General features: G+C 46.4%; 2 protein-coding genes across 4 annotated transcripts; one reads left to right on the forward strand and one right to left on the reverse strand.

The window, feature by feature from the left end:
• The first annotated feature begins 1,208 nt into the window (after positions 1-1,208).
• Positions 1,209-2,290, forward strand: LOC125555669 (HVA22-like protein e). Its single transcript, XM_048718544.2, has 3 exons — positions 1,209-1,401; positions 1,512-1,661; positions 1,767-2,290. The coding sequence occupies exons 1-3, from the start codon at positions 1,355-1,357 to the stop codon at positions 2,026-2,028; spliced, it is 459 nt and encodes a 152-aa protein (XP_048574501.1). The 5' UTR covers positions 1,209-1,354; the 3' UTR covers positions 2,029-2,290.
• Positions 2,291-4,994: 2,704 nt separating this feature from the next.
• Positions 4,995-10,809, reverse strand: LOC125507941 (RAF-like serine/threonine-protein kinase 20). 3 transcript variants are annotated; one of them, XM_048672474.2, is made up of 9 exons: positions 10,446-10,802; positions 7,514-10,142; positions 7,347-7,430; positions 7,041-7,193; positions 6,372-6,535; positions 6,143-6,290; positions 5,905-6,027; positions 5,735-5,822; positions 4,995-5,582 (listed from the first exon to the last, which is right to left on the reverse strand). In XM_048672474.2, exons 2-9 carry the CDS (start codon positions 9,950-9,952, stop codon positions 5,398-5,400), a joined length of 3,384 nt encoding a protein of 1,127 aa, XP_048528431.1. In that variant the 5' UTR covers positions 9,953-10,142; positions 10,446-10,802; the 3' UTR covers positions 4,995-5,397. The 3 variants fall into 3 exon arrangements, 1 of the variants encoding a protein (XP_048528431.1); XR_007283150.2 differs by lacking the exon at positions 6,143-6,290 and having other exon boundaries at positions 5,419-5,582; positions 10,446-10,808; XR_007283151.2 differs by lacking the exon at positions 4,995-5,582 and having other exon boundaries at positions 5,794-5,822; positions 6,143-6,300; positions 10,446-10,809.
• Between the last annotated feature and the right edge of the window lie 3,241 nt (positions 10,810-14,050).

Consider the following 14,050-nt stretch of genomic DNA (forward strand, 5'->3'; position numbering starts at 1 on the left):
TGTCTCGCACAAAGTCTTCATTTGTCATCGCGATTTATTAATCCGTTGGAGCTTTTTTTTTGCGGGGATAAATATAATCCGTTGAAGCTTCAGTGGCGCCTGCTGTTTATAATCATCAGTAGACAACCCAGCAGGCCGCCACATGTGAAGGTGAAGCCCCTCCCAATGCGCGTGCTGCCCGCAAGCGCCGGGATGTGTGCTGATCTGCCCCCGCGCCGACCTGACGCCTTCTTTATGATCTCTCTCGGCGCCCGATGTCTGGGTGGCGCTGCGCGAGCGCGTAGTACGACTGCCGGTGGCCCCGTTGCTCTTTGTGCCCAACAAAGGTGGTCTGGACCCGCACAAAAAAGTGTTCTCATCACGGGTGGGGTGAGGTGAGCCGATGACTCGGTTTCCGGTGAACAATCCCCACTTTGTGCCCAACAAAAGCATTCTCATTTTCGCGGGTGGGGTGAGGCGAGCTGATAGCTCGGTTTCATCAGGTGAGCAATCTCCACCGAGCATTGTTTTGCTTGGTGCCAACTCCACTCTCCACATGTCTCTTCACTCACATTTGAACTACAATTTGTTAGAGAAACCCTGAGTTGATATCTCATTAAGAAGATGGCCTTTAGTTAGTAGGAGCAGCCTAGATGTACAACCAACTCACTAACCAAACCCTGAAAAATACTCCCTCCATTCCAAAATATAGTGCTCCCGCGTTTCCCGAGGTTCAACTTTGACCATAAATTTAACCAACGAGACCAACTACGGCGGGAGAAAAAATTATATAATTGAAAACTTCTTTCGAATACGAATTCACTGATATAATTTTTGCTCCCGCTGCAATCGATCTTGATAGTTAAATTTACGGTCAAAGTTGAAGCACGACCACTGCATTGTGGAATGGAGGGAGTAGTTAGTTATATATCGGCCGTCCTCCCAACGAATTGCAGGGAGAATCTGCCTCTCGGCCTCACTTTCGATTCCTAGATCTCTCCCAGTAGATCCAATCCAAAGAAAATAAAAAAAAACCTCCGGAGAAGATTTCGATGCATCACAAAGTAGGAGTATAGTACTCCCACCTGACCTGCCGACCTGGTCGTGGTCGGTGCTCCATCCTGTCGCCACGTGTACTGTCCCCCATCAAACGCGTAGACAAAAGAAGCCCCTCCTTCAGTGGCGCCGCGCCATGTGTCCTCCACTCCGCCCGGCCACGGCATTGTTATAAATCGACAGCTTTCCCCTCCCCCGGAACAACAACAACAACATCCAAAATCCAAACCCAAGCCAAGAACACACGCTGTTCTGAATCTGTCCGTCAGTCTCCGCTTCCACTGATTCGTCCAGCCGAGAAGAAGAAGAGCTGCAGAAGATGAGCAAGCTCTGGACCATCCTCACCCACCTCCACACCCTCGCAGGGTATGTTATGTGCAGCAGATTGATGAATTTGTTTTCCCTTCGGTTCTTGTTTGTGCAGTTCTTGCTGAGCTCAACTGACCATTTCATGCTCTTCTCTGCTGCTGCTGCAGGCCTGGCGTGATGCTCCTGTACCCGCTGTACGCGTCGGTGCAGGCGATGGAGAGCCCGTCGAAGCTGGACGACGAGCAGTGGCTGGCCTACTGGATCCTCTACTCCTTCGTCACGCTCGTCGAGATGGTCCTCGAGTCCCTCATCTACTGGTAATTAACCAGCAAGAAAATCAACCAAGCTCATGGCCGCTTTTCTTGATTTCTGCCATGGTTTTGATGTTAACCGTGGTGGCTTATTCTTCTTCTCACTCTCAGGATACCGATCTGGTACGAGCTGAAGCTGCTGTTCCTGGCGTGGCTGGCGCTGCCCAACTTCAGGGGAGCGGCCTTCATCTACGACAGGTTCGTCAGGGAGCAGCTCAGGAAGCACGGCCTCACCAACCACCCCGGCAGCGGCATCAGCAGCAGCAAGAAGGAGAACGGCGGCAAGTCGTCCTCGCCGTCGACGTCCCCCAAGGAGAAGGAGAACGCCAAGAGCAGGTTCCTCTCCTTCGGCGCTCCCAAGAAAGACCACTGAAGTAGATTGGGGCAGTAACCAGAGATCCCTGCGGCTAGCTTCTTGGCTTGTGGTGTTTTTCTGGTTTGTTTGAGATTTTAGCTTGTGGTCTTGGGAGTATTACATGCCTTGTCCAAAAAAGTTGTACTAGCACTCCATAGATGAGGCCCTCGGTTGCAGGCTAGCTAGATGGTGGCTTGTGGTGTTGTAGTATTATTACATATATCTGTCCAGAAAAATGTACCGAGATTGGAGCAGTAACCAGAGATTTCATCTCATCTCATCCCTCCGGCTAAGCTAGCTTGTGGTGTTCATTTCTGAGATTTAGCTAGCTGATTTGATGTGAAGCTTACACATTGGATGGATCAAGTTGAACTTTTCATAAGACGGCACATGTAAGGCCAGTAGGCCACTACCTCTGTACACTAATATACGGCATTTTTGCAGTACCGCAAAAACGTTATTTAAGAGGGAATAGTTGATTAGCTAAGAAAATATTTAGACCCAAAATAAACGATATACCGTCAATTCTTAGTGTAGAGGCAGTCAACTTCGTCACCGAAGTACGCTCTGAGATGCTTTAGGAAATTACACTAAAATGGCCAAATCCAGAACCGAAGTACACTCTGAGATGCTTTAGGAAATTGCACTAAAAATGGCCAAATCCAGAACCGAAGTACACTCCGAAATGCCCAGAAAATTACATTAAAAATGGCCAATTCTAGATTCAGTTGCACTGATAAAGCTGATTTCAAATAGCTGTTTGTTTCCAGACTCTAGATTCGACTCTGCCAGCTGATTTCAAATAGCTGGTTGTTTTCAGATTTCAGATTCGGCTTTACTGGGCAAAGTTGAATCTCGTCCCATACCAGAATCCAAACAAATACGACCTTAGACTTCCACTTGGACATACACCTTCAAACCATCTGCGTCCATCCGGACCGTGGATGTTATTAGCGCCGAACTGCAGGGTGGTTCTGACGCATTTTCTTTCACAAACCGAAAATAAGTATGAGGACTTTGCAGGAGTCCAGACCGATGATATGTCTGTTTCTCACAGCTTTGACCCACTCAAATCCTATCCCTTGCCCGCACGCGCTAGACTGTCAGTGCTCACATTCATGCTTGGCCAGAGCGGACGCGAGCGCTCACTGTCGCTAGCATTGAAGCGGTGTGACGACCGAAAGAGCACTGCCCACGCCGCTTTCTGATGTAGGCGACTGCTACGCGTTCAAACGACACGACTGCCGCCCGTCCGTCCGTCTGCCGCCCACGGTAATGACACGCGGTTGTCGAGGCGTCTACTCTGGCGCCACCCGTCCATCCCTTTGTCGCCCACCATTGCTATATAAATTGCTGCCCGGCCATAACCGCAGTCATCTACCTTCGATCCCTCTTCGCACCACTCCCATCATGGATTCCTCCCCCGCCAAAGCTCTATGGGACGACTGATGCTGGACCAAAATAAGGAGATGGCCGCCATTGCTGCCGGTTGGTCGACTAACAGGCAGCCGGAGGACGACGACGTCCCAATGGAGGATGCGGCCGACGATGAGTCGGCGCCACCCACCTTGTTCATGCCACCCTCCTCCTCCTCCGTGCCACCCTCGCCAGTGCATTGCATCATGACCATCGACGAGGCACGTGCCAATTACATGGACATGGTGCGGGAGGAGCAGTTCCGAAAGGCGCAGGCCGACACCGCCTACAACCACCAACTCTTTCCGGAGCACCTACAGGCGGAGGAGAAGCTCGCCGCCGGCAGGGCGATCGCGCTGGATGCGGACGTGGCGGAGCAGGAGGCGCTGCTCGAGTCCTACCGCTCCTCCTGCGAGATCTGCCTCGCCCGCTGGCAGTACCGCCAGTGGGCGGCGGAGGTGGCGGTCACCTACAAGGAGTGCGATGGACCTGGTGTTCGGCGAGAACGACGACGAGGACGACATCACCGGCTCCGCCGAGGCCGTGCCCCTCCATGACGACCACATAGCCGGCACGTCCGTGGGCGCCGCCGATAACGAGGAAGAGTAGTGCACGGTAGGTCGCCGCCGCTCTTGTCCCAGGAAGGCCACTGCTCCTCCCCTCCCGTTGACGCCAAGCTTGGTGGCATGAGCATCGACGGCTAATTAGTCGCTTGGCGGCGACGTGAAGGCGGACAACTTCAGCTCCTGGGGCTCCGGAGGCGAAGGCGGAGCTGGAGAGTGCCGAGGCAGAGCTGAAGAAGGCGAAGTTTCAGTTCTCGGGGCTCATGGCCAGACACGGGGAACGGCACCGACAATCATATATTAGGTTAATTAACTATACCTCCAGAGTTGGACATGTAATGAAATCCATCATGTTTATATGAAATCCGGCTGTGTTTGAATGAATTTCGTTCGATTAGTTTGAATTGATGTCAAAATATATGCGACTACGGTTGGATGGCGGCCTCCTGCATTCGTGTCCACGGACTGGTCCGTCTGTGCGCGAACGGATACAGGAGAAAATTTGTGGGTTGCTGTTGGAGATTCCCTAAGAGCATCTCCAACCTTGACTCCCGAATCAGGCTATCCGTCCAGTGAGGACCAGTTTGTGTTGCAAGAGCTGGCCATCCAAACCGAACCATAAATGCACCGTCACATTTTGAATGGAATTTAACAAAAATAAACAAATTTGATGTAAATTTAAACAAATAGAATGAATTTCATTCAAACTTGAATAATTTTTACATGAAGCCCAATGATATTTCGCAGGGTGAACTAAAAGAACCTAAACTGCCACATACTTGATGGCGACCTCATATGCCATGCCAGGCTACCCGTGCTTGATCGGCATAATAACTATACATATTAGGCAACTATTGTTGTAAATGCTCTAACAAAGTTTATGTTCCCTGCAAAGAAAAAAAAGCAAAGTTTGTGTACTGGTCCGTTCCTTATGCGAATTGATGTAACTAAACTAAACTTGTAGAACAAGATTCTATACTAGAAGTGCAATTACCTCTTGATCAGTTAAGCAAAAACCTCGACTTTATTTCTAAATTTATAAAGGTTCAAAAGTGGCAGTATGTTTTTTGCCAGTTCATCTGCTATATAATTACAATGCTCATACTTTTACAACCAAAGCCCCCAAAATAGAAGCTTGAGTGGTCTGGCAGACCATCACAAGTTTCGCAAACTACACAAAAAATTGCAAGAAACGTGACCGACGCTACAAAAGCCTGCGGTACATGTTAACTCAGATACATACATACTTCAGAAACCCTATAAAATAGTCAAAAAAATAAGCATAGATACATCAAACAGAATACAGTGTGACCATAAATACAGGTATGCTATATACTCGTCTATGCACAAAAGGAGCCCGTGGGGATCAGCCAGCTATCTTTTGCTGGTTGATGGCATGTAAGCTTCATCAGCTTCCTGGGGCCTGTGCCCTTGACTGAAGCATCGCTGACATGGCTCGTAACCTATCCGTGACCTCAGTGAATGAGGGGCGGATATCGGGATTGGCCGACCAACATTGCTCCATCAGTATTCGCCATTCGGGGTCACAGGTTTCAGGTACTGGAGGCCGGAGAGAGTTGTTGACGATACCCCCTTCTCACAGTTAAAGTATGCAAAGTTACTTAGGATTCAATGCTGACTGACTATTAGATGATATGGGGGCACGAATTGACAAAGGATTCTGTGCTTCGACAATTAGTCAATACTGAATCGTAATAAAAACAAGACATGGTTATAAGTATTACCTATGATAGCGCCGCAATGCATATTTGCGTATGGTTCCTCACCGGTCAAGATTTCCCATAATGCTATCCCGAAAGAGAACACGTCCACCTACATGTGTCAATAGATACATATCAGGCAAATGATGGTTGCACATGCAAATGATGATGTGGAGTCTGATGAAAGGTGTTACCTTCTCAGACACTTTGCTGCTGCTACCGTTCAACAGCTCCGGTGCCATCCACGGAAGGGTGCCTCGTACACCACCAGAAACCAAAGTGTTGCGCTTAATTCTCGATAATCCAAAGTCTCCAACCTGAGAATAGTTACACATTACTAATGGAAAGGTCCATGACATCAGAACTAAAGGGAAGACAAGGCTGCTGCTATCTGATAACACACCCCAGCACCTCACGTGGATCTAAAACTACCTTGCAGATTGGCCTCTGAGGATCTCTCAAATTAACAAGTAAATTGTCGCATTTCAAATCAAAATGGACTATGCTTTTCGAGTGCAGATATTCCATCCCAAATGCAGCATCCATTGCAATGATGAGCTTTTTCCGAAGATCAAGCGATCTGCTGAGATCTAGTAAATAGTGACATAACAACAACATTGTGCAGAGTGGAAAACACCGAACAGAAACATACAAAACTCACCTATCCTTCCTTAGAAGAACATTCCTTAGTGAACCATTCACCATAAATTCTGCCACAGTTGCTAATGTTCCTCCAGTTCCATCAGGAACCACACCATAGAAAGCAACAACATTTGGATGATGCAGCTTTGAAAGAATTTGCGCCTCCCTCCAAAAGTCTTTGGTCTGTACAAAAATGCAAGTTGGCATTTATATCTAATGAAGATAATATGAATGTCTTCTATCAACCATGTTTCAATTTCAAAATTTCGATTACTAGTCAGGCTGCTTAAACATGCAGCAACAAGGAAAGCAATCATGCTTCACATGCACAAACCCTACTTTTATAACCAACAAGATTCTGTTAGGTACTACTACCTCTGACCCAAAATGTAGGTCTTTTATAGAGTTGGGCACAAGAATTAAGGATCTGATAAAATGAAAATGCTGCCGTTCATCTATTTCTGCGTATTTTTTTTATTTCCTCCAAATAGAGTTACAAAGCCAATTCTTGATGAAATTAACGAGGGGCTGAATAGGAACAGCATAAGCAGAAGTGCAGTATAGAAAGACCTAAATTTTGGACAAAATTGAAAGGCTAAAAGGGCCTACATTTTGGATTGGTGGTAGGTTGGTTGTTGCTGAATTTCCTAAATGACTAGAAAGGAGTAATGGATATACGATTACTCACAAGTTTCTCTTGTTCAGATGATCTCCCAGCGAAACAGCTTTTCTTGATACGTTTGATAGCAACATCACTTCCTCGCCATTTTCCATGGTAAACAGTTCCAAACGTGCCAGATCCCAGTTCACGTAGCTCCTCGAGGTCAGCATTTCTTATGATCTGACCATACAAAAGTCAGAACAATCCAATGCTGTTATGACTTGCTTATTATAGACAAATCCACTATGGAGATGTTCTTTTATGAAACAAATAGACATCTTAGCTGGAAGAAAACTATAATTACTAAACAAATTTAGAGTGCTAGAACTGCACCTGCAAGCCATACATGCTGGCTTCAAGTTCGGCAATCTCAGCATCACTAATGGTGCCATCTGCAGCTGCTTTATTACCATGGTCCTAACATTTGGAATGAAAAACACAATATGCTCAACCATTCTTTAGGCATGAATAGCATGCTAAATATATAGGATAGGTTATACCTCATTAGCTAACTCTGGCCCATCGCTCTTAGCATCATCATCCTTCTCCGATGAATTAATTGCATGGTGCTGTTCTTCAGCTGCTATTTCAACCTGAGGAATTGGTCTGGATGACGGAATGCTTGAAGGCATATTATCAGTCACATCCTCAACTATAACACGTGCCTCCATTTGAAAATCATTATGCATTCTGCCCCTCAGATTCATGTCCTCATTATTGATGGTTGCACGATCAAATCCAATTACTCCTACATCACTGCAGATGATATTGTGCTGATTAAAAACAGGAACATCTCTCTGTGAAAGACCATCCTTGAAGGTGCCATTGTTAAACATGTTTCCGGTCAGATCAGCATTACTTAGTCCAATAGGCGAAGAGGTAGCCAAACCAGAGCTGTGCACCAAAAACTGGTCGAAATTTTCATTTTGATACACAGGGGATGCTCCATTTGCTACTGATCTTTGTGGCGCAAAAGCTTCAAAAGGGTCAATAGGCAACAGTATATGGGGTCCAGGAGCAACTTTATCATTACCATGCACACAGCCAGCTGTTCCATAATCTGTAGAGACACGCCCTGAGTTCATTTTCTCTACATGAGATCCACGATCTGAATTCGCTGTTTGAGATCCATTAGGGAATCCATGAAGAAAGCGTGAATGAGAATTATCAGTAGCATGCATTGACGTCAAACCTGAGCTTTCTAGAGCATCCAACTCACCTGAGGACAACCTTGCACACGGTGTCTGGTGCAAAGTGAACCTCGTGTCAACAAAAGTGCACTGGGGAGCAACACTTGGACCGGCACTGTTCTCCGGATGATATATCTTCCTCTGTTGAACAACAGGACCACTATCATGACCTGTTTGCACCATATTACTAGACAAACTGTCTTGTTGGTAATATACAGCTGCCTCAAAACTGGCTCCACCAGGAACTCCTTGATCATACCGCTGGTCAGTATGACTAGAAACAAGGTAATTAGGTTCATCCACACGAGCAATCTGAGGTGGCTTAGCACATAGAAGATCTGGCCTAGTCCCGCTTATTGTTCTCTCCAGCGCATTAGCTTGACACATTGTCTGGGAAAATGAAGGGGGTATGTAGGAATCAAAAGTTAAAGACAAATTGGATGCAGGTTGTTCAGTGCGATCATTTAGGAAAGGATCAGAGAAGGCATGCGGCATGCCATGAATTTGACCAGTGTATTCATGCATACCAGATAGCCAACTAGCAGCCTCCGGATGCACGCACACCTTTTCAGAATAGAAGGGCATTTCCATCGGAGTAGACTTATCATAGCTTGTATGTGAACTCACGTAACTCTCGTTTCGAGGTATACCCAAATCTTTTGCCTGCCTTTGAATTTGAATATTGTGCATGGTTGATCCAGTTCCAACACCTGTGTCTGCATCGCTTTGAGTCTTATCTTGATGGTCTGGAAGCATGGTTTTCAAATGTGATCCATTGCTAACTTCATATTTGTGTTCATGTTCTTGATTCGTTGTTAGTTTGTCTGCAGACATCCGCAGCCTAGACTGATTCAAAGACATCCTCTGTCGATTTAAGCCTGGGGAGGAAGTTGCTGCTGACTCAGCCACCATTTGTTGTGAGTATGGAGCAAGAAAAAACTGAGAGGAAGACTCGTTTAAGGCTGTTCCAGCCAAAGCTTTACCTCCACTTTCTATATCTGTTTGACATGCAGTTGAGTCTCTGCAGGGGAGTAGGGAACTATCCAACTGTTGGCTCAACTGGCTCACCAAATTGTTGCCGCTGGTGCTCTGCTTCAGTTGTGAGAGATTGTTCACAGCAACAACAAAATGATATTCTGGCTCACTTTCTAAACTTCTTGCACTTAACGATGTCTCCTCACAATCATTTGGGGAGACAAGAAACATCCGAAGTCTCGGTGAGCCATTGGCCTTTTCAAGACTGTAGTATTCTTCCATCATATTCTGAAGATCCTCTTCACATGAAAGAGAAATCAGAGCATCAAGGTCCTCATCAGGAAGCTGATACTTGATGGTATGAGGCTGGTTGTAGAGCGAGAGGGTTTTATGCACAAGCTCCTTCCATGAGAAGTTTCTGGGTATCGATATGAGACGTGTTTCCCCACCTACATATCTGAGCACCCCGTCACTAGGCCTAGGGAGGATTTTCCCACCAAAGCTACACATGAACTTGACTTTTCCAGCATGTGGGCTTTCGCAGGGAGAAGACATATCTTGTAGACTGTCACTTGAATACTCAGCTGGTTTGAGTCCATTCTCAGAGCGTATGGTCCTCGTGCGCACCAAATTTGCCGGATCCATATCACATTTCAGAGGCAAACCTGCAGTAAGGTTCCCAGAGTCAAACCTGCCAAGACCAAGAATCGTGGTGAGATCCTGATAGACCACATTCAAGTTCTTGTGGTTACTGGGCCCAACTTGGCTGTTCATCTGAAGCAAGACAAAGCAATGGTGGTTGCGCTGTAAGCTCCTCCTCCTCCTTCAACAGCGGAGGACTGGAGCTAATTGCTATATCTTGAAATGCCGAACTATTCATTCATCTCTTCTCTTTAAGACAAAGGCAGTGGTTTCCCCTAACGTAGACCGACCCTGGCTCCGCTCCTTCTCGAGCAAAGCGTAGCTGCCATGAATAAGAAAACAGGGTGAACATCTGTGATCTCTCTACCACCCCCCCAACAAAACAGACAAGAGAAGTCGAAATGAACTGCAAAAAATAAAAAATCGCTGTGTGCAATGTTCATAGGCGGTCGGTATTTTGGGCCGAAGAAGAACTAGTAATCAAATTAGCTCAGCTGGATTCGATAGCTGACAGCCACAAAAAAAATCTCAAAAAGATCCTCCCAATAACAGAACAGAACAGGACGCCTCAGCGATGTGTACCACTCCTACAGTACGAAAATCAAATCAAGCTAGGGTTCCTCACCGAGGGTTCAATCAGCGCGGGACCGCCTCCCCGCCGAGCGAGCGCGCCGGCGGCCGAGCAAGTGGGGCCCGCCCCGCCTCGCCTCGCCGGCGGTGAGGTCGGCGCGGCAAATGGGACGGGGGCGCCGGCGCCGATCTCGCCGACGGGGCGGGCCCAAGCGCATTAGCGGGTTGGCGCCGCGCGGGGGGAGGATCAAATCGCCTGGGAATTTGGTGGTGGGAGGGAGGAAAGGAAAGGGTGGGGAGAGAGAGTGGAACGCGGCAGCGAACGAAACGGAAGGAACGCCAAATAGGACACGGGGAAGGGGACGGAAAGCGGGTTCGTTCCCGGTTGCGCCCGATGCGGGGCGTGCTGTGGTCGGTTGGATGGATTTGCCGGCGGGGCCAGGTAATGTGATGTGTCTGTCTAGGTCGGCCGGCCAGCAGGGTTGCTGTTGGTTGGATCCCTGGCTGACTTCGCACATTATGTGCAACGAGGACGTGCGTTCGAAGGAACTGCCGCCAAAACAAGGGTGTGCCCAAGGAGAGGAGAGAGAAGTAAAGAAGAAGCGTTTGCCTTCTCTTTAGTTAGGTTAAGAAATGCGTCCATCGTCAAAGATGAAGACTGCCGACCCTTGGCCAAAACCGACAGGAACGTTGTCCTTTTCCTTTAGATTAGAAAGAAGAATATAACTATGTATGAACCCTTAGAATTACGATGATGTTATTTGGCAAACGTCAGCTGTAAGGGGATGGAAAGCGAACACCTTTTTCCTGACAGTTTTAGTTGCCTCGCGAGATCAAACGGTGGCAGTTTTAAATGAAAATGCTTTCTTGTGAAACCGTCGTATTGTTCTGAAGAAGTTGTCATCCCCTCACAGCTAAAATTGTCAACGAAATCATTCGAAATGCCACTCCTGCACAGCGAATGTTTGCCAGCTAAGAGGGTCCTAGATTACACGTCGGATACTCCTCAGTGACCACTAGCCTCATCCCATCAGTCATCGACGGCGTTGATATCACTCGAGGAACCGGCCGGGATCTGGGTGACGTCCCAAGAAAAGATGAGGCATTGAACCGCTGTGGAGAAGGGACAATCCTTGCATAGATGGGTTGCACTTTTCGAGGTCTCGTGCATATGCGGCAAAAAGATCATGTGGCCAACATCGCGCAGACAACCAAGAGAATAATTTGCACTTTGGCTCTAGGTCGGCCTTCCAGATCTTGGACGTGGCAACTTTGGGGAATGAGCCCTAGAATCGGGCCTGGTATGCCGAGTTGGAGGAGTATACCCCGGAGGAAGTCCAGATCTAGGAGATGGAGTCGGGGGTACTGGGGTCAAGGACTGGTATTTTAAAACTTGATATTCTCGGGGGGGTTTTTCTACTATTGTCATCGGTTCAATTTGCCTACTAATCACTAATAATTGCACAAATGTGAAAATCTCCCTATCTTAATGATTTTTTTGCAGATACAAATCTAATCTGTAGAAAATAAGGCCATATTTGGGAAGTACTTGAAGAGAGGATCAAATCCATAAAAAGAAGTTCGACAGAGGCGTCTCTGAAAGACAGGACAAAATGTGATACGAGCATGCATGCTCGTACAAATAATCATACCACCCGGAATCGACTCCAGAAAGTCAAATCAAGCAACATGCCGCTCTGAAACCTATTCCAGACGTCTACGCTATGTAAAGAAGAGGAAGGACTCTGGGTCGACCTCTTTGACTCTTCATCAACTCAATCACCCTGCGTGAGACATGGTGAAAGAAAGAGCAACAAAACTAAAGAGAGCGTTAACACATTGGACTTCAAATCCAAATTGTGCTAGCCGACAAAGGAAAAACATAATTTAACAGAGAAATATTAGTTCTGGCTGGTTGGTAAAAGGACTCTAAATCCTTTGGACAAAAGGACTAGAAATCCATTGAGTGCTAGTGGTTCCATTCCACAACGGAACAATGAATGAATGAAAGCCATGACCATGCCTCCAGTAGGACGATCGAGGAACCGGTCTTGGTGCTCCTGGTTCATGGAATCTTGACTGCATTGGGGAGACTAGATATTATTCTTCTGTAAGTCCATCCAATGAATATAGATTGAGGAGAAAACTAAAGAGAAAGATGGACAATACATTGACAATATCTGAATCAAATAAGAAAAAAAAACTAGTCTCATCAATCCCGATTGTGCGGGTATGAAGTAGAAAAATTCGTTCTGCGTTGCCATAGCCGTCATCTCCAAGCAATAGCCACCATCTCCATCTCCCACTAGATCTAAAAATTCCATCACAATCGATCATATTGTAAGAAGGTTAATTATTTACGCTTATAAGAGAAAATAAAACTGATCACGATGGGCACAAACTTAGAAACGGAGTATGAAACAATCCATACTTTTATGGTTTGGGAGTTCCACCTCTACTTGCTACAGGGAAAGAGATGTCATTTGACGCATAGGATAGGCATTTTTTCATTCAGTCTAGGCTAATGTTTTTCCTTTGAAATATGGAGGATTAACTCCTATCCTACATAGGAATAGGAATACATTCCTTTTTTTCTTTGAAATGTGAAAAATTGATTCATATCCTACATAGGAATAGGAATCCATTCCTACAAACCAGAAGGTCCCAAAAGAATTTTTCCTACAAAGTTCCTAGCCTTTAGAATTCCTATGAACCAAAGGAGGCCTAATTTTCCTTAGGGTCAGATGGTGGTCTTCCTTCTTATCATCTGCAGGCTTTTGGTCATTCTTCTAGTTGCATGCAATGGCCATGCCCGATCGAGAATGACACACACATCTCCATAATCTTGCCTTGTTGTTCAGAGACAAGTCTTATGGGAAATGTTGTATCCCCTCACAGATCAAGAAAATCTTTAATAAGGAAATAAATTCTACCATAAAGTACATTGACTCTCTGTTGGAGGTCATTACTCATCATCTAGTAGCATCATTACCTTCTCCAATAGTATGAACACAAGCCTTATAGATTGTTTCTAGTTCATTGATCTTTTCCTTAATCTCATCCGGAGTCAGCGCTTCCTTCTCACTTTTGAGATGCGAAGGCCCTAGAAGATATTTTGTAAAATATCCTTGCAGATTATACGTGTAAGGGTTTTGAGGATAGTATTCCCTTTTATCTTCCTTTTCTTCCTTCCTTTTTTCTTTGAGTCCCTCCTTGATTCTCATGTGCCTGGGTGTCTCCCAGCTTTCAGGGGCATGTCCCCGTAATCGGTAAGAGGTATGATCTTTATTGGTGATGGCTATACCTTCTCGTTGGAGGTCGCGGCGAACACGTCCTTTCATGCCATCATAACCGGTGCCTTCTTGGTCATGTAGATGAGTTTTTTCGGCAGAGGAGGCATAGAGTGAAGGAAACACTAGTACAGAAAAGCCTACTAACGGTGTTCGGAAAACGTCGTTGGTGGTGCCTATGTCCCACGCCTCTCGTATGACGCCACTGATGAGGTGTCACTAGCCGTGTCGGCTACCGACACTGCTTGTAGATAAACACTAGTGCCGTTGGGACCAAACATCACTAATAACTAACGAACCCGTGGCGTGGGCTACCAAATGCCACATATAAGTTCTCAATTAATGGCATCGCTTTCCTATACTTGCCCTT

The sequence above is a fragment of the Triticum urartu genome, chromosome 5A (genome assembly GCF_056163025.1).
Source record: "Triticum urartu cultivar PI428250 chromosome 5A, HENAU_Tu73, whole genome shotgun sequence".
Taxonomy (NCBI): domain Eukaryota; kingdom Viridiplantae; phylum Streptophyta; class Magnoliopsida; order Poales; family Poaceae; genus Triticum; species Triticum urartu.

Bases quoted from the DNA above. Each gene is read 5' to 3' on its own strand.
- LOC125555669 (XM_048718544.2), top strand. From the start codon at position 1,355: ATGAGCAAGCTCTGGACCATCCTCACCCACCTCCACACCCTCGCAGG. The intron at 1,402-1,511 runs GTATGTTATGTG...CTGCTGCTGCAG, and splicing joins CACCTCCACACCCTCGCAGG to GCCTGGCGTGATGCTCCTGT. The intron at 1,662-1,766 runs GTAATTAACCAG...TCTCACTCTCAG, and splicing joins CTCGAGTCCCTCATCTACTG to GATACCGATCTGGTACGAGC.
- LOC125507941 (XM_048672474.2), bottom strand. From the start codon at position 9,952: ATGAACAGCCAAGTTGGGCCCAGTAACCACAAGAACTTGAATGTGGTC. The intron at 7,194-7,346 runs GTGCAGTTCTAG...TTGTATGGTCAG, and splicing joins CCAGCATGTATGGCTTGCAG to ATCATAAGAAATGCTGACCT. The intron at 6,028-6,142 runs GTAGTTTTAGAT...AACTATTCTCAG, and splicing joins CTCAGAGGCCAATCTGCAAG to GTTGGAGACTTTGGATTATC.